This window comes from Andrographis paniculata, unplaced genomic scaffold (genome assembly GCF_009805555.1).
Source record: "Andrographis paniculata isolate CXL003 unplaced genomic scaffold, ASM980555v1 Contig65END, whole genome shotgun sequence".
Taxonomy (NCBI): Eukaryota; Viridiplantae; Streptophyta; class Magnoliopsida; order Lamiales; family Acanthaceae; genus Andrographis; species Andrographis paniculata.
This window is the reverse complement of record NW_026137601.1, coordinates 992,186-1,016,196: the sequence shown is the minus strand read 5'-3', so window position 1 is coordinate 1,016,196 and position 24,011 is coordinate 992,186. Positions and strand designations below refer to the sequence as shown.

At 39.4% G+C, this 24,011-nt stretch overlaps 2 protein-coding genes across 6 annotated transcripts; one reads left to right on the top strand and one right to left on the bottom strand.

Moving 5' to 3' along the window:
• On the top strand, window positions 1-17,026 carry LOC127262327 (uncharacterized). Of its 2 annotated transcripts, none has more exons than XM_051290972.1 (16): window positions 1-469; window positions 816-5,649; window positions 5,723-5,911; window positions 6,399-6,513; window positions 6,950-8,003; window positions 8,708-9,155; window positions 10,068-10,121; window positions 10,204-13,051; window positions 13,147-13,260; window positions 13,518-13,648; window positions 14,638-14,730; window positions 14,838-15,107; window positions 15,190-15,597; window positions 15,691-15,814; window positions 15,984-16,059; window positions 16,160-17,026. In XM_051290972.1, the coding sequence occupies exons 1-16, from the start codon at window positions 213-215 to the stop codon at window positions 16,257-16,259; spliced, it is 11,115 nt and encodes a 3,704-aa protein (XP_051146929.1). In that variant the 5' UTR covers window positions 1-212; the 3' UTR covers window positions 16,260-17,026. The 2 variants fall into 2 exon arrangements, with proteins under 2 accessions (XP_051146929.1, XP_051146928.1); XM_051290971.1 differs by having other exon boundaries at window positions 2-469; window positions 705-5,649.
• LOC127262328 (extra-large guanine nucleotide-binding protein 1-like) lies at window positions 16,295-22,904 on the bottom strand. 4 transcript variants are annotated; one of them, XR_007841121.1, is made up of 9 exons: window positions 21,174-22,725; window positions 20,952-21,089; window positions 20,770-20,874; window positions 20,500-20,682; window positions 20,145-20,328; window positions 19,779-20,020; window positions 19,542-19,705; window positions 18,686-19,361; window positions 16,295-16,780 (listed from the first exon to the last, which is right to left on the bottom strand). XR_007841121.1 is itself a non-coding variant. In XM_051290975.1 (9 exons), the coding sequence occupies exons 2-9, from the start codon at window positions 22,317-22,319 to the stop codon at window positions 18,740-18,742; spliced, it is 2,784 nt and encodes a 927-aa protein (XP_051146932.1). In that variant the 5' UTR covers window positions 22,320-22,683; window positions 22,784-22,904; the 3' UTR covers window positions 18,439-18,739. The 4 variants fall into 4 exon arrangements, 3 of the variants coding, with proteins under 3 accessions (XP_051146932.1, XP_051146931.1, XP_051146933.1); XM_051290975.1 differs by lacking the exon at window positions 16,295-16,780 and adding an exon at window positions 22,784-22,904 and having other exon boundaries at window positions 18,439-19,361; window positions 21,174-22,683; XM_051290974.1 differs by lacking the exon at window positions 16,295-16,780 and having other exon boundaries at window positions 18,439-19,361; window positions 21,174-22,400; window positions 22,528-22,725.
• Between the last annotated feature and the right edge of the window lie 1,107 nt (window positions 22,905-24,011).

The window sequence follows — 24,011 nt, the reverse complement described above, 5'->3', positions numbered from 1 at the left end:
TTTGGGGGTATTGCAGAATTTCTTAAAGTTTTGGGTTAATAATAAATACATGGGGAAAATTAATTCTCAGTATAATCGTAGTCCTTGTAAAGAGGAAAAGACTTCGAGCAATTACTGCCGATTAGTGACGCTCCGGCGATCCGGCGGCGACGAAGGAACTGGAAACTTCGGTATTAATGTTTGTGGAGTAGGCGAGATGCGGCGGAGATTCGATGCAGGGGCTCCACCACCAACAGCAGCAACTAGCGGCGCTCCTTACCACGGCACTACCGAAGGATGACTCATCGAAGACCGGGCCGACTTCGTCTACATCAGTAGCGGCGTCTTCGCCTCCTAAGGAAGAGGAATCTTCGCGCCTCGCCGCCATTGGCTCTCTTCATCGTGCCATACTGTATCCTCATAACTCGCTTCTCGTTACTCACTCTGCTCCCTTCCTCGCGCAAGGCTTCTCCCAGCTCCTAAGCGATAAGTAAGTCTTCAACCATGATGACATTCATGTTTCTGATGTGTGTGGCTGTTCGAAAGTGTCTGCGTCTATGCTTGTATGAAGTCATTCGTTGGTCGTACTTGTTATTTTTATGTTATTATGCTTGTGCTCGTTCTCTCCATCGCTTGTTTTTAGAAATACAGAATCAATGTTGATTAGATTTTTCCTAGTGTATATCGTGTTGCATAAATTTTACTTGTGATGATATACGATGTAGGGTGTATTCTGTGCGCCACGAAGCAGCCACAGCTTATGGTGCTCTGTGTTCTGTCTTATGTTCATTATCTATGGCCTCTAATGGAAGACAGAACAATGCTATGCTTGGCAGTACAATCGACAGATATATAGGATGGTCACTGCAATCTTTGAGTATTGGAGACGGGTCGTTGGAATTAGCACTTGAGAGTCTTAACGAGTTTCTTAATGTTGGGGAGATTGGAGCCATTGAGAGATATGCACTTCCAATTCTTAAAGCTTGCCAGGAACTTCTTGAGGACGATAGAACTTCACCAAGTTTGTTGCCCAGGCTTCTTGGTGTGCTAACATTAATCTCATTAAAGTTTTTCAGATGCTTCCAACCACATTTCATGGACATTGTTGATCTTCTTATTGGGTGGGCTTTGATACCCGACATTGCTGACTCTGATAAGCTTGTAATTATGGATAGTTTTCGACAATTTCAGAAACATTGGGTGAACAATATGCAGTTTTCTCTGGGATTGCTGTCCAAGTTTTTAGGTGACATGGATGCATTACTCCATGATGGAAGTCCTGGTTCCCCCCAACAGTTTAAAAGATTGCTTGCCCTTTTGTCTTGTTTTTGCACAGTTCTGCAATCGGTGGCCTCTGGTTTATTGGAAATAAATTTTCTTGAACAAATAAGTGAACCCCTTTCTCAAATGGTGCCTGCTTTACTTGGATGCTTGTCTATGGTTGGGAGAAAGTTTGGGTGGTCAAAATGGATTGAGGATTCTTGGAGATGCTTGACATTGTTGGCAGAAATATTAAGTGGAAGTTTTTCTACATTTTACCCTATCGCTGTAGATTTATTGAATCAAAGCTTAGTAACAAGCCCAACTGTGGGGACCCAAAAAATTACTTCATTCCAGATTCATGGTGTTCTTAAAACAAATCTGCAATTGTTGTCACTCCAAAAGTTTGGGCTCATGTCATCATCTGTTCAAAAGATATTGCAATTTGACGGACCCATATCTCAGTTGCGGTTACATCCCAATCATCTTGTAACTGGAAGCGCTGCAGCCACATATGTTTTCTTACTTCAACATGGGAAGAATGATGTTGTGGAAATAACTATGGATTCATTGTTTCAGGAGCTACAGTTATTAGGGTGCAAGCTTGAAAATAATTTATGCAAGCAGGGTGACCATGAAGTAATGGAAGTTTTTAATAATTATTCTAAAGATGAGCTGATCATGTTGATAAAGTTTGATCTGAAAGTGCTATTAAGCTGTGTGACTTTGGGAGGATGCGGCAATTCTACTGGGCAAGCAAAAGTGGATGTTTTATCTGTTAGTAGGACAGAAAAGTTGGTATCCTTTTTAGCTGACAAGTTAGATCCTTTTAATTCTCCTATCAAAGGCAGTATACAGTTGCAAGCTACTCTTCTTAGAACCATTGGAATGCTATCAGCCATAGAATTTTTTGGTAAATGCTCCGTAGAGATACAAAATGGTGGCCTGGTTTATCTTGAAGCATCGTCTGGAAAAGATGGAGAGGAAGCTGTGGGAGATCTATATTCTAAAGTGGTGTTTGGTCATCTGAGGAGGTACAATAGGCTCCTAATTAAAGCACTTGAAAGTTCTTCTCCTTTGGCTGTCAAAATGGAAGCCTTGAAATGGATGCATAAATTTTGTGAAGATGTCATTAACACACACAAAAAAATAAAGAATCCATTTTACCCTTGTCAACCAGTTGAATACTGGAAAATCATCCAAGATTTGCTCTACTCAACATTAATTGCCGCTTCAGACAGAGAACCCGAAGTCAGATCTCTAGTAGCCACTGTGATTGAGATGCTTCTGCAAGCCAAAATTATACATCCTATCCACTTCCCAGTTATTGCTGAGACGATCCTTGAACGAGTTGGTGATCCAGAAAAACACATAAAAAATGCATATCTTAATTTGCTTTGTTCTGTGCTACCTTTGACAACCTTTGTGTGTGGCCTTTGTGACTCTGGAGATATTAACACATGTAAGCCTCAGAGTTCTGCTTCTACCAATAAATCGTCCTTGCACTGGAAACAAGTTTTTGCCCTTAAGCAGCTTCCCCAGCAGTTCCATTCGCAGCAGCTTGTTTCTGTTTTGAGCTTTATTTCTCAGAGATGGAAAGTGCCCTTATCTTCTTGGATCCAGCGGCTGATTCACACCTGCCAGAGCAAGAAGTACCAACTGTTGACTCATCCGGAGGAAACTCAGATGTTTGGTGGCAACGGTTTATGGTGGGAAATCAAAGTAGAGCAAGATATTCTTGAAAGAGTTTGCACAGTTAATCTTCTAGCTGGCGCCTGGTGGTCTATACATGAAGCAGCTAGATTTTGCATTACTACTCGCCTTCGAACTAACCTTGGTGGGCCAACTCAAACTTTTGCTGCTTTGGAGCGGATGCTTCTTGACGTGTCTCATGTCTTACATCTAGAGACAGAACAAAGTGACGGATCTTTAAATATAACAGGATCTTATGCTCATTTACTGCCTATGAGATTATTGCTAGAATTTGTTGAGGCATTGAAGAAACAAGTATATAATGCATATGAAGGATCTGCGATCTTAGCTCATGCTTCCCGGACAAGCTCCTTATTTTTCAGATCAAACAAGAAAGTTTGTGAGGAGTGGTTTTCTCGAATAAGTGAGCCAATGATGGATGCTGGACTTGCGCTCCAGTGTCATTATGCTACTATTCATTACTGCACAATGCGATTGCAGGATCTCAGCAGCCTTCTGGCTTCAGCATTGGCAGAGAACTCAAGAATCCAGATAAGTGAAAATCTGCACAATATCAGAGGAAGATATGCTGGAGATATATTGAGAATCATGCAGAGCTTGGCACTTGCTTTGTGCAAGAACAATGAACCAGATGCATTGGTCGGGCTGCAGAAATGGGCGACCAAGGTATTCTCTCCCTTGTTTTCAGATGGAAGCCAGGGTCCAAGAGTTGACATAAGTGGGGGGGATTTTCCATGGATTGAGGGGCTTGTATATCAAGCAAGAGGCCAACATGAAAAAGCAGCAGCTTACTATATCCATTTGTTACAGACTGAAGAATCGCTTGCTTCCATGGGTTCTAATGGTGTGCAATTCTCCATTGCACGCATTATTGAGAATTACACATGCATTTCTGATTGGAAGTCTCTGGAATCCTGGTTATTAGAGCTGCAAACTATTCGCTCAAAGCATGCTGGCAGGAATTTTTCTGGAGCTCTGACCACTGCTGGAAATGAACTGAATTCAATTCAAGCTTTGGCTTGTTTTGATGAGGGGAATTTCCAGGCAGCATGGTCATACCTTGACTTGACTCCAAAAAGTAGCAATAAAATCACACTTGATCCCAAATTGGCTTTGCAAAGAAGTGAACAAATGCTTTTGCAGGCAATGCTTCTTCAAATGGAGGGGAAAGTAGATGAAGTTCCTCTTGAGTTGCAAAAAGCCAGATTGATGTTGGAGGAGCCATTTTCTGTTTTGCCACTTGATGGGCTGGTGGAGGCAGCTCCACATGTCAACCAGTTGTATTGCATTTCTGTGTTTGAAGAGGCTTGCAATCTTGAAGTCTCCAAGAGTGGGCCTTTCAATTCATTACTAAGTACATATATGCAAACCCTGCAATTCCCCTGTAATCAAGTTCATCAAGAGTGCAGTTTGTGGCTAAAGGTTTTGCGTGTTTATCAAAACACTCTTCCAAATTCACTTGTGACTCTACAGCTCTGTAAAAATTTAGTAACTTTAGCTCGGAAGCAGAGAAACCTAATGTTGGCTACCCGTCTCAACAATTACCTCAAAAAGCATGTCTCGCTCTGTTCAGATGAAAGCTTTTGTGATTATTTCACGTCCTCTATGAAATATGAGGACATTTTGCTTCTGCGAGTTGAAAACAGGCTTGAGGATGCATTTAAAGATCTTTGGTCGTTTGTGCATCCTTTAGTGACTTCTTCATCACATGAAGCATGTGCTCATGAGAATGTTTTGAAGGCCAAGGCGTGCTTGAAACTTTCAAATTGGTTGAAAGAAAATGGTTTGAGTAAAAACTTGGAGGGTGCTATTCTTGAGATGCAATCTGACTTAAACAAGATTGGGATTGCTTCCCAAGGCAAAGAGGCAGCCACCTCTGCTGATGCTAATCAATGCTCTAAAATAGGAATGCATCTTGTTATAGAGGAACTTGTTGGTACCGCTAGAAAGTTGTCCACACTTATTTGTCCAAGGATGGGAAAATCATGGATTCTGTATGCCTCCTGGTGTTATACTCAAGCTAGTGCGTCCGTCTCATCCAACTGTGAGACTGTTCTTTGTTCTTGTTCTTTTTCTCCCATCCTCAATAATGAAATCAAACCTGAGAGATTTGTGTTAACCGAGGGTGAGCAGTTGCATGTTAAACACATAGTCCTACAGCTTGTTCAAGAAAGATTGAATGCGGAGGAGTTGAATGAAGAAAGAGGAGATTGCAACAATTTGATTAATGAATTCACGCAGAGTGACAATGAAATGAATCTTTTATTGCAGAAAATAGTAGATGTTATTGAAACTGCGGCTGGAACACCAGGGGCAGAAGACTGCAGTAGCAATGCAATATCTTCTTGGCTATCTTCCGAATTGCAAAAATGTCTTAATTATGCTAATATGACACTAGATGAAACCAAATCAGCATCTGCAGTGGCTGATTTGATCGATGTATGGCGGTCTTTGAGGTGGAGACGCGTTTCTTTGTTTGGTCAGGCAGCTCAAGCGTTTATCAACTATCTTTCATTTTCATCTTTGAAAAGCTTTGATGGACAATTAACTGGTCGTGATGTTGATTTGAAATCCAAGTATGTGAGTTATACCCTGAAGGCCATGCTCTATGTGTTGCATATCCTGGTCAATTATGGAGTTGAATTGAAAGATACTCTTGAATCTGCTCTTTCAAAGGCCCCTTTGCTTCCCTGGCAGGTAAGAGAAGTTTTAGAGATCTTGCTGAAAGATTGATTAGACTGTGTTTTAACTTCTTGTTCTAACTTTGAAGGAAATAACACCTCAATTATTCGCCCGATTAAGTTCACATCCAGATGAAGTGGTCAGAAAACAGTTGGAGGCATTGCTCATCATGCTGGCAAAACTTTCCCCATGGTCTTTAGTTTACCCGACTCTTGTTGATGCAAATTCTCCTGAAAAGGAACCTTCCGAGGAGCTTCAGAATATTCTCTCTTTCTTGGTAGCTGATGCATGCTTCGCTTTCTGTTTTTACTTTTATAATTTTATTGCGTTTTGTATGTTAAAATGTAGCAAATTGTGTTGCTTTCTGGTGACATATCTCCTTGAAGGTGTTATTTTCTTATGTTTAAGTATTGGTATTCTTCTTCTTCTTCTTTCCCCCCCTTTATCTTTTTATAAGCTTTTATTTTCCTATGATTGCACCATAATCATTATCTTTGACATAATGGTTTGTTGCCTTTTATTTTCAGTTTATCTGCTAAAATCATTTAGAATGAGCGTCCAAGTAATTTATAGTTTTCAAAACAATTTTGTGTTCTTTTAGATGGGGTGACATTCTTTCTCTCAACCCCGCCCTTGTTTCTGTTTCTTGTAGAGATTCTATAGATTGTCACATATAAGTATTAACACATATTGGATTATATGTATTGTTTGGACAGCTATTGCATGATGTTGAATGCTGTACCCAATATATTTTTGAAATGCAGAATAAGCTCTATCCAGGATTAGTACAAGATGCTCAATTGATGATAAAAGAACTTGAAAATGTAACTGTTCTTTGGGAGGAATTATGGCTTGGCACACTCCAGGATCTTCATGCAGGTTTTTTTCTCCCCTTTATGATGATGTTTAATTATTGTTTTTGTGTTTCCTTGTGATTTATGAAATTACTTAACCTGCTGTTAGTTTCTGACATAATTTTATACGTCTATTACATCTCCATGCTCCAGTCATCTGTGATAACATTGTGTAAAATATTTACTAATGGCCTGAGAATTAAAAAGCCAGAAATTTTGGCGCTTTAGATAATTGATTAGATTTTCTGGATCAAAACTCATCATTTGTTGATTCAAATCTAGATTTAATTAATATCTAGCATAGTTACCTTACTGCAAGCTGCTTCAATCTATAGCTCAATCTGTCTCTTTCCAGCTATCTTTCTGGTAAATGATGAACATGCATTCTTCCCCATTTGCGACTGTGGAAGTTGTGATTAATCAATTCAGTAGCACTAATATGTTTTCCTGCAACCTATTAGATGTTATGAGGCGCATCAACTTGTTGAAGGAGGAGGCTGCACGAATTGAAGAGAATATAACTCTGACTCGTGCGGAGAAGAAGAAGATTAATGCTGCAAAGTACTCGGCCATGATGGCTCCCATTGTTGTAGTCTTGGAGCGTCGATTGACTTCTACTTCTCGGAGACCTGAAACACCTCACGAGTTGTGGTTTTTTGAGGAGTATCAAGAACAAATCAAATCAGCTGTTACAAAACTTAAAACTCCTCCTGTATCTGTTGCAGCATTGGGGGATGTTTGGCGACCATTTGAGGCCATAGCTTCCTCCTTGGCATCTTACCAGAGGAAGTCATCCATTTCTTTCAGGGAAGTTGCACCGCAGTTAGCTTCTTTGTTGAACTCAAATACTCCAATGCCTGGTCTTGAGAGAAAACTGATGATATCTGAGTCGGAGAGTAGCTCAAACAACTTTCACCCGGAAATAGTGACAATCGGTTCTTTCTCTGAACAATTAGCCATTTTACCAACTAAAACTAAGCCAAAAAAGCTTGTATTGGTGGGTTCAGATGGGCTGAAGTATACATATCTCTTGAAAGGACGAGAAGACCTCCGCCTTGATGCCAGAATCATGCAGCTATTGCAATCTGTAAATGGTTTTCTGCAGTCATCTTCGGCTACACGTGGGCAGTCACTTGCAATTCGTTATTACTCTGTGACTCCAATAAGTGGACGAGCTGGTCTCATTCAGTGGGTAGATAACATGATTAGCATTTATAGTGTCTTTAAATCATGGCAGCACAGAGCCCAATTACAACAGCTTTCTGCAACGGGTGCTGATACAAATAATGTAGTTCATCCGCCAGTCCCTCGGCCCAGTGACATGTTCTATGGAAAAATTATACCAGCGCTAAAGGAGAAAGGCATAAGAAGAGTAATATCAAGGAGAGACTGGCCTCATGATGTTAAAAGGAAGGTTCTTCTAGATCTCATGAGCGAGACTCCTAAGCAACTTCTTCATCAGGAGCTATGGTGTTCTAGTGAGGGATTCAAAGCATTTAGTTCAAAATTGAAAAGGTGATTTAGATTTATCTGAAGAACACTACATCATTTTGCAATACTTATACGGTTACATGGCTGCTCACAATTCTATTTTTTATCTTCAATATGCATGATGTGCAATGACCAATGTTGTCATCTTATTAGCAGTACCTTTAATATTAGTGTCTGCAATCATATATTCAGTTCTTGCTATTGAGTTTCTGCTGAATAGTATGTAGAAACTTATTCCTGTCAACAGATGAATTATAAATGAGTACTGGCCGCTGCACTAAGGAATAGAACATAGCATCTAAGAAGTTGTTGCTTTCTTTTTCTTTTATTATTATTATTAGTAGTAGTAGTAGTAGTGTTTTATTATTTTTCAAGTTGGACGGAGTGCATTGTTGGACCCCTCATCTTCTACATAGCAAGCTTTGAAGCATATAGCAGTTTCTGAATAATAACCTGTGATAACTTGTGACATAGATCTGAGAATAGGGATAAGTTAATGAATGCAAACAACTATTGGGGCTGATGAAAGTGAGATTGCCTATTGATATGTAGAACTTAGGTAAGTGTTAAGCTCGTGTAATGCTTTTGGTTCCTCATGAAAATGTTACTGGACTGCTATTGAGCATGTTACATAGACAATGTGGATATAATCCAACTTATAATCATATTATATAGGGGGGTGTGTGTGTGTGTGTGTGTATGTGTTTAACACTTTAGTCTCCTTGCAGGTTTTCTGGGAGTGTGGCAGTCATGAGTATTGTTGGGCACATTCTAGGCCTGGGTGATAGACACTTAGATAATATCCTTGTTGATTTTTGTACTGGGGATATTTTGCATATTGATTACAATGTGTGCTTTGACAAGGGGCAGCGACTGAAGATCCCTGAAATTGTTCCATTTCGTCTTACCCAGATGATGGAATCAGCATTAGGGCTAACTGGCACTGAGGGTTCCTTTAGAGCAAACTGTGAGGCTGTTTTAGGTGTTTTGAGGAAGAATAAGGATATAATACTGATGTTATTAGAGGTTTTTGTGTGGGACCCACTTGTGGAGTGGACACAGGCTAATTTTCATGATGATGCAGCTATTGTTGGTGAGGAAAGAAAGGGCATGGAGCTTGCAGTAAGCTTAAGTTTATTTGCTTCTCGTGTCCAAGAAATTCGTTTTCCCCTGCAGGTATTTCACAAAATAAGGCATAGTATGTTTATTGTAATACGATGATATTTTATTTTTATTTGATATTTCTCTTTGTGTTTCAATATACATAATGGTAATGCAATGCAAGGTTAAGACAGAATAAAAGGGTTTCTAGCCATTTATGCATTCATAGGTGTTGGATATGAAGCCTGATCTAAAATCGAAGGATACTTATTTGGATAATATTGACATTGGCCAAGTGTGGGTCTACGGTTTCTACTCTATAAATATACATATACAAATATTCTCACTTTCTAGGACGGGAGTTGTTTAGGAGTTTCTGAGAGTAGCACAATTCCATAGTGAATTTCCTTGCTTGACAGCCCCTCAGACGTATATCAGTTTGATCGAACAGGGTTACTAAATTTTGTATCCCTTACTATTCTCTATTCCTTCCACATTGTGTTATATTCCATAACCATAGGCAATTAGTCAAACAACAAAATGAATATTGTGTTTTTGTTGTGTTTTTGCTTTTTTGAGAAGTAGGAGCATATATTTATTGAATTTTCTGCACAAATCATTAGCATCATCTCTAATTTTTTGATAGTTCTGGTACAAAATTTTGAAGGTGTAGGAATGGCATTGCTTGGAACTGTTGATGTGTGTGTTTATCATCATATGTGAATTCAATCTTCAGTTATATTTTGGCTGAATGAAGTTTATATACTATTTATTGCATCCAAATGTGCACAAATCTTGCAACTGAGCAAGAATCTTGTTGCAATTTTAGCTGAGTTCCCCTCCAACATTTTGGAAAACCTTGTTTTGATGATACAATTATCTTATAGCTACTCAGGCATTAGTCTCTTGGGATCAACACAAAAGCTAATGTTTCATTTTTAAGATCATAATCAACAAGCAACTGACTGTTATTCAAAATCTGACCAGGAACATCATGATCTTTTGCTCTCTACCTTACCAGCAGTTGAATCAACCATGGAGGTTTGTTCCAACTTTTACCTTAGGTTCCTAACATTTGTTAAATAAAAATTTATTTCATCTGACTTTTCCATCTCATATGTAGAGGTTCACCAGTATTCTAAATCAGTATGAGACCACATCAAGTTATTTCTATCAGACAGATCAAGAACGATCTAACCTTGTACAACATGAAAAATCTGCAAAATCAGTTGTTGCAGAGGCTACTAGTAATTCTGAAAAAAGTCATGCCTTGTTTGAAATGCAAGCTCGAGAATTTTCCCAAGCACAGACAATAGTGGTGGAGAAAGGCCAAGAAGCAGCAGCATGGGTGGAGCGTCATGGAAGAATTCTTGATGCGTTAAGGAATAATTCAATTCGTGAAATCAAAGTCCGTGTTGAGCTGACTGGTTTGGGTGAAGCTTTATCCCTTACATCTGCAGTTATAGGGGCTGGGGTTCCTCTAACTGTAGTTCCTGAACCCACACAAATTCAGTGCCATGAAATTGATAAGGAAGTTTCTCAGTTAGTTTTTGAACTGGATCATGGGCTTTCTTCTGCAGTTTCCGCTCTCCAAGTGTATTCATTAGCTTTACAGCGGGTCCTGCCATTGAATTACCTTACAACAAGTCCAGTGCATAGATGGGCACAAATTTTGCTTTCTTTAAATACTATCACTCCTGATGTGATATCAGTTGCGCGGATACAGGGTGCTGAACTCATTACCAGTGGGCCCACTTACAAATCCGGCTCTGTTAAGGCCAATTATGATGATCTCTGCCTTAACGTGACAAAGTTTGGTGCAGATATTGAGAGGTTGGAAGAAGAGTATGGAGAACTTGTTATGTCCCTTGGCCAAGAAACTGAATCAAATGCCAAGGAACGGATTTTATCAGCTTTCACAAACCACATAAAGCGTGCAGATCTCAAAATGAAAGAGGGATCTGCTGTTTCTGAGCCAGAGAAGTATGAAGGAATGATGAACTCCACAACCAACTGGGAGCTTGTAGAGAAAAAAGAAAACTTTATACGCATTTTGGATACAGCGGTTAGCAATATGTTTCATGATGTTCATCACAAAATAAATCAAAGCCTGGAACATTTTGGAGAGGAAAGAAATACAAACAGTGGCTTGCAGGCTGATCTTGGATCTTTTCTTTGTGTATTTGAAGAACAAATAGAGAAATGTTCGCTTTTAATGGAGCTTCTTGATGAGCTCAGGCACCATGCTGGCCTAGATACATGTGACACTGAGGATGACATTAATCATTCTTATGCCTACCAGGGTAGATGGGCTTCTATCATTAGGAATAACATTCTGTTTTGCAAAAACCTTATTGGTACCATAACTGAAGTTATACCCAACCTTTTAAGATCTGTTATCTCTTTTAATTCTGATGTTATGGACCTTTTTGGATCCATCTCAGAAATTCGGGCATCTGTGGACACAGCAATCGATCAGCTTGTCCAGGTTGAACTGGAGAAATTTTCTTTGGTTGAACTTGAGTCCAACTACTTTGTGAAGGTAGGTCTTATCACTGAACAACAGTTGGCTCTTGAGGAAGCTTCTGTCAAGGGTAGAGATTGTCTTTCCTGGGAAGAGGCTGAGGAACTGGCCACTCAAGAAGAAGCATGCAGAGTGCAACTGGATGAACTCCACCAGACTTGGAACCAAAAGGACCTAAGAACAACATCACTTACAAAGAGAGAAGAAAACATTAATAGCACTTTGGTGGATTCTGAACTTCATTTACAATCTCTTCTTACTACTGAGCATGAAGAGGACCAACATATCTCAAGAAGAAAAGCGCTTCTGCTTGCCTTGTTCGGACCTTTCACTGAGTTGGAATCAGTCGATGAAGCATTGGTTTCAATGGTTGAGCCTCTTTCTTACAGCTCAAGCAGATTGCCTTCCCTTATAGAATCAATAAATTCAGGATGCTCAGTGTTTGAATACATATGGAAGTTTCCTGGTTTAATGCGCCGCCGTGCGTTTTTTATATGGAAGGTTCTTATGGTTGATCTTTTGCTTGATTCCTGCACACATGATGTGGCTACATCTTTTGATCAAAATATAGGATTTGATCAGCTTGTTGATGTTGTAAAGAGAAAGCTTAGACGTCAGTTTCAGGAGCACATTGGCAAATACTTGAAGGATAGAGTTGTTCCTTCTTTTTTGACAAGATTAGACAAAGAAATCAAGGTCTTGAGGCAAAGGACAAATCCAAGTAAGAATATTGCAGCCGATCAAGTTCAATCAGATTTCGAGTCAACTAAAAGAATGCAACTAATGCTTGAAGAGTACTGCAATGTGCATGAATCTTTCCGGGCAGTGAAATCACGAGTATCCATCATGAACAGGCAGATTAATGAACTTAAAGATGCTCTTCTGAAGACTAGCATGGAAATTTCTCAGGTGGAATGGATGCACAATGTTACCTCGAGACCGTTGGAAAATGTCTGGCAAGCTATTCAAAAATATCTTCCAAATGATGATAACTTGCTACGAATTATATTGAACACCAGTAGGCCAAAATTTCTGGAAAGTCTAAGAACTTCTGTGGGAAAAATAGCTAGGTCAGTGGAATGCCTGGAATCTTGTGAGGGGGCTTCTGTTACAGCAGAGGCGCAACTTGAAAGGGCTATGAGCTGGGCGTGTGGAGGCCCAAATGCTAGTTCTTCCGGAAATTTTCAAGCTAGAAATTCTGGAATACCTCCTGAATTTCATGATCATTTGATCAAGAGACAAAAAATGTTACAGGAAGCTCGAGAAAATGCAACAGATATTATGAAAATCTGCATCTCTATATTGGAGTTTGAGGCATCCAGAGATGGGGTTTTTAGGACTACAGGAGAAGTTTCAGCAATGAGAACTGGAATGGATGGTGGAATGTGGCAACAGTCTTATTTCAATGCAATTACAAAGCTGGATGTGGCTTATCATTCTTATTCTAGTGAGTTTGCAGTCTTTTCCACTTGTCATATTGAGTGCAGATATATTCATCTTTGCAAGCACTGCAGTGAGATAACATTTTCTTTGTTGCTTCAGGAGCCGAGAAAGAATGGGAGTTTGCACGAAGCAATGTGGAAGCAGCTTCCAGTGGCTTAGCTTCTGCTGCCAATGAACTTTCAATTGCTTCAGTAAAAGCGAATTCTGCATCAGGTGAACTCATAGGGGGAATTGATCTTCTTTTCTAACTATCTTTCTATAATAATCTTGGGATGCTGAACTCATAGGGGTCGTATACTTCTGTGGACTAAATATATGTCACTGTATGTGTTTGTCACTATGTCACCCCGATAGACTATAGGTCATTTATGTCACCTTGAACTAATACTGGTAAAGAATATGTGCAATTGATAGGATCTGGGGCACACCATGGCTAAGTTCAACTCTTATTCAAAACTCATCTTGTGCAGGTGAAATGCAAAGTACACTTATAGCTATGAAGGACTCTGCCTATGAGGCTAGTGTGGCACTATCAACATACGGGGGCATTGTTCGAGGCCATAGTGCGCTGACTTCTGAATGTGGGTCCATGCTTGAAGAGGTATTTACTTTTCATGTGTAAATACGTTGACATCAATTCCATGTTTGGTACCATTATACTTTGTCTTTTTTTTTTAGAGTGTTATTCTATTGTGTTAAAGCCACAAAATATAAGAATTGTACAGAGCCATAAACACAATAGATCTTGATTGAGAGTTGATACCATGATGTCTTGAATAGAAGACCTAAAAAAAAAAAGCTAAAATTTACAAAAATAATCGTAAGTGAGCTATGGTTGCTCCATATGATGAAATGACTGTCAGTGCTTATAGGGATTTAGGTCTTATGTTTCATGTCTTTGATATTTGGATATGTACTATGGATTCTTGTGTCTAATTATGGTACTATGGAATATATACTGCCATAACATCCATTATATGCAATTGTTACCACTTTATTCAAAACCAATGAGGACCAATATTTACTACATCTACCTTTGGATCTCTTTCGTGTTTATAATTATAAGTTAATATAAAGTAAAATATGAACTCCCTTGTCCTTTAGATGTAATCTTTCATTTTGATCATGGAATCTGTTTGGACTTTCTTATAAGTTTCAATGTGTAGGCCATACCGACATACTATTCGTATCTGCAGAAATTGTGACTCCGCTGACACTGACTTTGAGAGGCAGTTTGACAGTCGTATATATCCAATCATATTAGAGTTTTCCTTTAGGCTGAACTTATATGTGTTGGGTGTATGGTAATAATCCATATGATCTCACGATATGGTAGTTCACTCATACTCGTGAATGATTTGGAGTGTGCATTACCAGCTCTGCATAGTTGTACTAGATATTAGTCACTTTTCGTCCTGCCTTAATGAGCCCTCACTGTACAGGTTATGCTTGGTTGCAAAGTTTTATATTTGTTGCCCTTGAGGAACTTGGACAATTTTGAACCCCAACTCATTATACACGCACATACATGCAGAATACAAATACTTAAAAGACGGTAATCTTTTGGTTAATCCTCATTCTTTCTTGCAGGTATTGGCCATCACTGAAGATCTGCATGACATACACAATCTTGGAAAAGAGGCTTCTGCATTACACTCTTCACTAATGGAAGAGCTTTCGAAGGTTTTGCCTTTGTGAATTATAAAACTTTTTTATTTTTTTTTCTTTTTCTTGTATCGAAAAATAACTACGGGCCACATTTTACTAAACATGCCATGTGTCTTGAACAGGCTAATTCGATTCTTATTCCACTTGAGTCTCTACTATCAAAAGATGTAGCCGCTATGACTGAGGCTATGCCTCGGGAAAAAGAGACAAAATTGGAGATAGCCCCAATTCATGGGCAAGCCATATTTCAATCTTATCAAAATAGAGTCAAGGAGGCCTTACGGGTGTTCAAGCCCTTGGTGCCATCTCTTACTTATTCTGTCAAGGGGCTTTACACTGTGATGACAAGGCTTGCAAGAGCTGCAAGTCTTCATGCTGGCAATCTTCATAAAGTAAATTAATGGATATAATTGTTGCTTAGTACTTGATTTGGTATTTAATGTGCAATAATATTGGTGATTACGGGTTTTTCAGGCTCTTGAAGGACTTGGAGAAAGTCTTCAAGTAAGGTCACAGGACACTGATCCATCGAGAGGAGACCTTACAGGGCAAGTTGCTGAGTATGATGACACCCAGGAGAGCGAGATATTCATAAGATCTGATGGGGAAACTGATGAGGATTCTGTTGAACTAAATGACCCTCCTTTAGCAGATAATGAATGGATATCTCCACCTTTGAGCATCAGCAGTAGCAGCTCAGAGTCGAGTGCTACATCAGCAGAGGCAAGTATTGCCGATAGCTTGAACGATCACGATGTGACTTTACCAGTTCCAAGTAGTACAGGCAGCGAAGAAAAAGATGATTGTTTGGGCCCCCTTATCTCCCATGTGACTAATCCACTTGAATCACCACTCGGGGAAACTGATCCTGAAAATAATCAGGTTGAATACCTATGCTATCTAATCATGATATTAAGGATTCTATGGATTTTTAAATGGGGCATTTTATCTCACTACATCTCTTTCTTTCGTCAGGAGACCTATGATGTGCATTCGGTGCAGAAAGATGGAGAATCTGTGTTAACTGAAGACAAGACGGAGGATGAATTACAGAGAGGTGTCTTCACTAATGTAGAGTCAATTGGCCAACCTTTCGTGGGTAAGATGTCTTTCTTTCAAAGATGAATTCATTGAATTGGAATAATGTGTTGGAGCTTGTATATATGCACCACTCACACATCATAATTACCCCATCTTCATGTTACAAGCATACGCAATATCTTTTTGCTGTTTTTGAAGTTTTTTAAAAGGTAACTTTGGACTTGCAGGTAAAAATCCGTATGCAATGTCGGTCCTACGACGTGTGGAGATGAAACTCGATGGAAGAGATATATCTGATAAGAGGTATTTTTATATCCCTTCTGTTTCACCCTTGTAATGCTTATTGAAATCCGTATGGGCGAACTCCGATTTTGACATGTCATGGTTTTCATGGATCCGACAGTGAAATCAGCATTGTAGAGCAGGTTGATTTTCTGCTCAGGCAAGCCACAAATATAGACAACCTGTGTAACATGTATGAAGGTTGGACTCCTTGGATTTAATCCTGAGAACATTATTCCATGTTTTCTACACGGAGCACCCGGAGAAGCTTCTCCCTCCATAAAGGGAAGTTCTTTGTGAATCATCTCATCAGTTTCCGGGAAATGAGGTTTGCATATGGACAGATGAGTGTTCTGCGCGAAAGGCGCTTATGCAGAGCAGGTTATTTGGACCTAAATCCATGTGTGCCCCCATGAAACAAATTCAGCTTGTTATGTCCAAAAGATGTTTTGGGGGACGCTGCACAGATGTTATTACAGGCGTTGGCTCCAGCCTTTGCTCGCTGCGTTCTTTCTTGAACCAGAAGGCCAGAGGATTGAATTCTCGTGCATCTCATGTGCTTATCGGAAGTCTTATAGTGGGATTCATGTCCTTGCAGCTATCTGTTCATCTAACGAAAATCTTGCTTTGTTCTTAAAGATCTCTCAGGCTCGCTGCGATCACAAATTCACAGTCACAATCCCACCGGTCCTGTGCCTGACTGATGAAACAAAGAGCTCCAACTGATTGAAGCTGTATTATCCTGTAAGAAAAAATCACTTCGTTTTAGTTTAGTCAGTGTGTCGATAATAGTTCCGATATTCCTCACATATTTGCTATGGCGTTTTTACCTCCTTCAGTAGTCAATAATTAATAATGCGATAATATGTGCAAATTAGGGCCACTTCACTTCAATGAGAATTATTGAGACACAGCAAGATATTTGCTAGGCTACTTTTGTCTATAGACACGGATGGATGGATACAAAAAATATACTCCGTTGATTTGATATGATGTGTAGTGTAGTGTGATTGGATCAAAATATCTAATATGACACAAATATCTGTAGCGATACTCTCTCATTAATCCAATAGAGTAGTAGTAGTAGTAGTAGAAGATTATATATCTTAACAAAAATATCTCCTCTCTATTGCTTTTTCCCCTTGAAGCTAGCTAGTGCTTTCATACACTACCAGAGCATGATAATATCTCATTGGACGTTTGTTTTGTTCATTGATTTTTCTCCCTCAGCTCTCCTCTCCTCTCCTTTGTATTTATTTTTATTTTGAGAGTCCAATCGCACCACACCACACCACACCACAATCACATGGCCAATACAATACATAGGAAAGGAGCCTTTCAATTTGGTTTGAGGCGGTACCTTGCTTGTTTTGTTTTGTGGTTTGTTTGTCATCTACACTCAGACCAAATGACATTTTAAGCACCAATTCCTTTACCCTCAGAATATTCCATCACCCATGATTCAACCAAAACCATACAATACAATACAGAATATTGTAGATTTAACACATTTCTAATGCGAGGCAGTTCCAACTTATATTTTTTGGTCATTTAAATGTAATTATTCAGTGATTTACTCAATAGTTCGATAATTATTTTATAATATATGTATATAATTTAATATATTTCAACCATAGATTTAATATGCATCTATTAATATAGAAATATTAAATACACTATTTATTAAAAAAATTAAAATATAGTTTTACAAAATCTCATTTAATCTTAATCATCAGGCCGCATACTATTTGAAAACACAAATTTAAAATAAATTAAACAAGCAAGTTCAAGTGGTCCATTAATGGACGAATGTGATGTGATGTGAAGTGGGCTTGATGAAATATGCGGAATGAGTTTCCAGGAATATACTCAATACTCTGTACGTACGACTAATTTGATTTAATTTATATGTATATGTGATATATAAATAATATCCCCCTCACTCTGGTGAAAGAGCGGAGCAATAGTAGGGGGCTGAGGGTGGGACCACTCCCCATTCCCCTTGCCCTTCAAACCTCAGTTCCATTGCTCCAATCCAAGCAAAACGCGTCTCACTCCCAGTCCCAGGCCCACACAACCTACACCTTTACCTCTGTGTTGTGTGTATATATATATATATATATAGCAGAAGCCAAGCACTTGTTTCATTCATTCCTAACAAATTCCATTCCTTTCCATCAACAAAACAGCAACAGCAGAGGAGAAAGAAAATGGCAGCAGCAGCAGGAGATGCAAGCAGCATGGGAGAAGTGGGAAAAGCGATAAGAAGAAGGTGGGCAATTGCGAAACCACCATATCCGTATCCATTCTCCTTCAAAACCACCACTCCCCAACAGAATACTACTACACCAACAACAGTTAATGACGACTCTGAGGCACTCCTCCTCCTTTCATTGCTCATGGACCGCTTCGCCCCCTGCTAGCCTACCTACCCCTCTCTCTCTCTCTCCCTCTCTCTATAAACATGTATGTATGTATGTATCCATGTCATGTATGTATGTACCACTTGTATAAGAACCAATATGATATTCATTCCTACTTAGTCATCTCCTATTTCTCATATACCATTTTCATCAGTGGACTATATATATATATAGAGAAAGAGAGAGAAGAGAATCTAATTTAAGGCAACAATGGATGGGCATACCTGACCATGCATATTAGTCCTCATCTTATTTTGTTAGAGGCAGGCAGAGAGAGTTCAACCACTGCAAGTAGTGCTTCGGCTGGGATCCTCCATGCTCACGCTCTCCATCGTCGACGATGATTCATTCATACCATTCCTATTATTATTATTATCATTATCATACTGCTCCCCCTCATAATCCCCCCACTTCAGAACCTCTCTTCCATACCGAAGCGCCCCATCCACGCTCTCCCCCTCCAGCCCCGTCACCATCGCCACATACAGCTTCTGCCCCCTCAGCTTACCAAACAGCCTTTTGAACTTCACCGCCATGTAATGGAACGCGCGCTGAGACAGCGACGACATGCTCGAGTTATTCGAGCTCTGCGGATGCATGCTCATCACCGGATTGAAGTCCTCGAACCACTCACACTCTGTTAGAGGATTTTGCTGGAGCTTCTCCTCCAGAAGATCCGATTTATTCAGGATCAGGAGGAAATCTTTGTCCGCCAGACTCGGATGAGCCACCATGCTCTCGAAGTGTTTCATGGTTTCCATCATCTTGTTTCTGCCTTGGTAGTATTCGTCGTATATGGTCATGGAAACGCAGTAGATGACTAAGTCGACGTCTTCGAACATGTCCAGCCATTTGCTGTTTTCGCCGAGGCTGTTTGCAGGAACTCGGATCAGCTGATACCTGCATTTGCATTAACAACGTCCGAAACTGTAATCGACTAAACAATCACAACCGTATTTGTTCAGATTCTACAATTTTATGTTGCTAATATATAGCCCCTTATATTAATAATCAATACAATGCAAATTTTCAATTTCCATAATTTATTTTCACAAAGACCAAGTTGAATAGAGAACTGACCTGAGTGGACGATCATTCTGCTCCAAAGATTCCATGTATCCGTCCTCTGATGATTTTGGGAACGAAAACTCCATTGATGCAACTCCATTGGCGGAAGTTATGCCCTCGGCGTACAGGATATCCATTTCAGAGGGCTCGTATTCTACTCGCGAAATTTCAACAGCCTTTCGAAACATAGAAGGTTAGTTAGTTCGTCGATATTAAATAGTCTTGATGCAATCAATATCGGTTAGTTACCCGATCCAGGAAATAGTTGGCGACTCTAGGCAGCGTATTCAGTTCGTTTCTCCTTTTGTAAATAGCTTGAAAAGCTTTATCTTTCCACAGCTCCTCGACTAAAGGCGAATACTCTCGTGTGGCAGCCGGGAATATGGCCTCCAAGTTGCCTAACGTCATAACTTGAAGTAGCCAGCTTGCAAAGGCTTCGAGCCGCGGACTGAATGTGTAGACCTTATTATCAATCATATGGTCTGAATTCCCTGTCAACCAACAATCGACTTTCAGAATCTGAGATTTCTATAGTGAGATTATTTGTTTTTAGGAATAGGGTGATTCGGTACAACGGATAGGGAGATTAGAGTTCAATGATATATGTAAATGTACCTGATGTCGAAGGCCCGGGATCCACTATTCTTTTCCTCCTTATTTCTAATGGTTGATCTTCTTCTTCTAAATATCCTCGTGCCTCGAGTATAATGGCAATGTATCTGTACAGATTTCGTTGGATTATGGTTTTGATGCTTTGCTTCTCCTCATCTGAGAAAGGAACGCCATACAGAACCCTTGCCTGAATCCAACCGATAGTTAAAACAATCAAATCTCGACAATTAAAGCATGCATTGAATTGGAGGCCTAAGGCTACGACGAATGTAATTTAAATGAAAGTATTGGCAGTGATGCATACAGAAGTAGATATTTCGATGAAAATGGAAAATGGATTCAAACAAATATGATATACCTGCTTGTATATAGTGCTCGTTCCTGATTTATCGCAGCCTACTAGGAGAAATCTGTTCATCGCGCCCTGTTCGAGGTTCTTTTGATTCAAATTATTACAATCTTTATCGACACCTTCACCAGGATTCGGAATATCAGATGGAAATGGTAGGGATAGAGCAGCACATAAAATTCTGACCCTTTTCTGTTTTAGCAAGAATGGATCACCAAAATGAGATTTGATTCACAAATGATAATCCATAAAATGTTGATAACCAAATTTGATAGTTACCTTCCCCCACAATTTTCCAATCACATAATTCATGCCTTCAAGCTGACACGATCCATCGGCCGTGATCCAAAAGTGCGGGCTCCCTTCGCAATGGATGCCTGCAGCCTGAAACCATTCAAAAAACCAGATGATATTCTGCACTACACAACGCCATGAAAAAGGAAATTATAAGCTCAAGTAACCTGCAACATCCACAGCTCTGGTTTGGTTATTTCCCTGCTGTTTATCAGCACATTCGTGTTGCCGTTGCTAGCATCTCTCAGAATTTGATAACCCACAGACAATTGAGCTGTGATAATCTGGCTTGGCTTCTCTCCAACCTGCTCGATTCATCCGACGCCATTGTTTCCTCAAACAAGTATGAACAATCAAATCTAGAGATATTGAAATTGAGTGATTCTCACCTTCCCCCAAAATCCAGAAACTTTGTCGTACCAATAATTCCCAGGTCTAAGCTTCTTCGGAGGATTGGGGCAGCTCTGCAACATAACCAGCTCTTCCATGGACAGAGGTTTATCATTTACAGAGATGAGATGCGGCGGCAGCTGGTTGATTTCGCACGACGTCTCAGCCCTCATGATTTGCTTGATCAAATCGTTGGTGAGCATCCTCTTCAGCATTCTCGAACATCTCCCGAGCGATCCTCTGTTCGACTCGTCAATCGGATAACCAATACAGGTAATGCACTTTCTCCCTTCCGGCATAGACCCCATTGCTCTGAGCACACATTTTCTGCAATACTTTGCACTGCAAACAACGCATACTTCCCTCTCTGCGAATCTGTTCTTTTTGTTGCACTTATTGCACAAACCTTTCTTCATTTCACCTGCAGCCTCTGGTCTCCTCGCCGGCAATGCCTCAAGCTCGTCAGGATCACTTTCGCCGGATTCATTCGTGGGAAAATCGCGAAAAGTTACCACAGGCACTCTGTTATTAGGTTCGCCGGTAACTGAACTTGCACGGCTGCGCACTTCTTCATTTGAAGACTCAATGGACGCACGAGCCCTAGCGTCGTCGTCCAAGTCCTCGACCTCGGAGCTTCCGGAGACCTGATTGGAGTCATCATGACCGTCGGAAAACCCTAACGTACCTGAACTACTAGAACTTTGAGCGCCGACAAGTTTACTGGATTCACTACCAACCCTAACTGCTACGTCCAATGCGCCATCCCGATCAGAATAACCGTCAGATTTTCCGGAATTAAGCTTTCCAGAATTCCCAATTTCGCGTGGTTTAGTCAGCGGAAACCGACCGTCGGAGCCGGAAACTTCTCCTTTTTCCGGCGACTTTTTGTTCGATCGAGCGCTCTTTCTCTCAATCGGTTGAATAACCGGCAGAGACGACTTCCTCAACTGACCACCAAAGAGATTAGCCACCAACGCCGTCGGAATCCGTCGGTCGTCGATCGGAATCAATCGAGGAATATCGCCAGTCACCGGAGGACCGCTGTATTCGACAGCGAAGGAGTACTCGACACTATAATCGTCGTCGCGATCCTCGCCGGTCTTCGGCACGGAAACAGGCAGCAAATTTCTCCAAACGCTAGTCATCTCTAATCAAACGCAACGAAGTAATTAACTCCTCCTAAAACCTTACTCGAACACACACAGAAGCCAGCTGAAAAAGGACCTCTGAATGCAAAATTCACACACATACACAGATCAATCAAATAATAAATGAATTCAACTTTCAACCTTGGCAATTGATTGGAACTGAACTTGAAGATACCATTATTAACAAGGAAAATTGAAATACGACCTGATGAAGGAGAAGACCGGAAAATGGAATGAACGACCGAGTCGTGAATGATGAATTGAATATTCAAATCAATAATTATTGCTGTGCTGCGACTTGCGAGAGATCAACAACGCGGCTGGCGTGGAATTTGACTGATCCATTCCCATCTCTCTCTCTCTGGAAACAGATTAAGAACGAAAATTATACATGAATGAATGAATGAATTCAGATAAAAAATGAAGTCAGATCAAATCAAATAGTAAAATGAAGAGCATACAAGGAAAGGGACATAGCAAATCAAAGCAGCTTTCCTTGTTTCCTTCTGTCTGATGACTTTTCGGACAGAGACTGACTGACGAACGCTGCCTCCTCTCTTCTCTCTCTCATACCTTTTTTCGTCCTTTCTATGTTCAAGTTATTTTACTATATATATATATGACTGCATGTATGGCTGTCTTTCCTTGTGCGACTTTCACCTGAATTTTACTATTTTTTATTTTTTTTAAAAAAAATTATTATTGAAATAAATAATTATTTCAATTTTAAATTTTATTATTATCAATTTCAAAATTCAACTTTCAGACCTACGTAGCTACATCCAAAATACATACGACTTTGTAGGTGAATATGTTTTGGCTTTGGGTGTTTCATAATATTGTTTACTTTAATGTTTTGTATAAAAATTGAAAAGAAAAAATTTAAAAAGATTATTGAATTTAGTTGAGTAATAAATTAAGAAAAAATAATATTATATTGATTAATAAGTATGTGTTAGTTGAGTAAAGAATTAAGCGTGTGATAATATTTGAATAAATAGATGTAAGATAAGAGTAAGCAAAATTGATAATTAAATAGAGATTATGTAAACTATAAATAAGAAATAAGTTATTTAAATAAAAATAATTCTAAATAGTAAGTAAAACTATTTAGATGAGTTAGAAAGAAATTTATTGTATTTTTACTTAAAATAGAAAAGTTATGTAGTAAAGCAAAAATTTAAAAAATAAAAATAAAAAAATAGATATTTGATTTAATATTTTTTAAAAAAAATTTAGGAATAATAGAAATTTAAAATAAAATAATAATAAAAAAAAAACCATATATATTTCAAGATTGCGATGGTTGTGATCCGTCTTACTATACCCTTGTTCAGTTTGGGCCGTAGATATATATTCAGGCCCAAGACTATAATCCATAAAATTGTCTTCTCAGCCCAATTACTTGTACTAATATCCTTTTCATTTAATTTATTCATTACAATCTGGGACTACCGTACGACTGCCATAAAAAGTTTGTTGATTCTTGTGGAGTAACAAAACTTATAAATAAATAAACTGTTGAAACGTGACTTGGATTTAGCGGTCTACCCAACCCTAAACCAAAGCGAAAGGGCTGTTTCAATTGGCAGGGTTCCTTTTGGGCTTATCCTAATTAATAACAAATAGGCTTAAGGTTTAGGGTGTTTTGGGGTGCTTATAAATAGACAACTATGGTTCTTAGTCGGA

Coding starts and splice junctions, on each gene's coding strand:
- LOC127262327 (XM_051290971.1), top strand. CDS start 213: ATGCAGGGGCTCCACCACCAACAGCAGCAACTAGCGGCGCTCCTTACC. Junction 13,261..13,517: donor AAAAGCGAATTCTGCATCAG/GTGAACTCATAG, acceptor CATCTTGTGCAG/GTGAAATGCAAAGTACACTT. Junction 13,649..14,637: donor GTGGGTCCATGCTTGAAGAG/GTATTTACTTTT, acceptor TCTTTCTTGCAG/GTATTGGCCATCACTGAAGA.
- LOC127262328 (XM_051290975.1), bottom strand. CDS start 22,319: ATGACTAGCGTTTGGAGAAATTTGCTGCCTGTTTCCGTGCCGAAGACC. Junction 20,875..20,951: donor CAGAGCTGTGGATGTTGCAG/GTTACTTGAGCT, acceptor GAATGGTTTCAG/GCTGCAGGCATCCATTGCGA. Junction 20,683..20,769: donor TTGGAAAATTGTGGGGGAAG/GTAACTATCAAA, acceptor TTGCTAAAACAG/AAAAGGGTCAGAATTTTATG.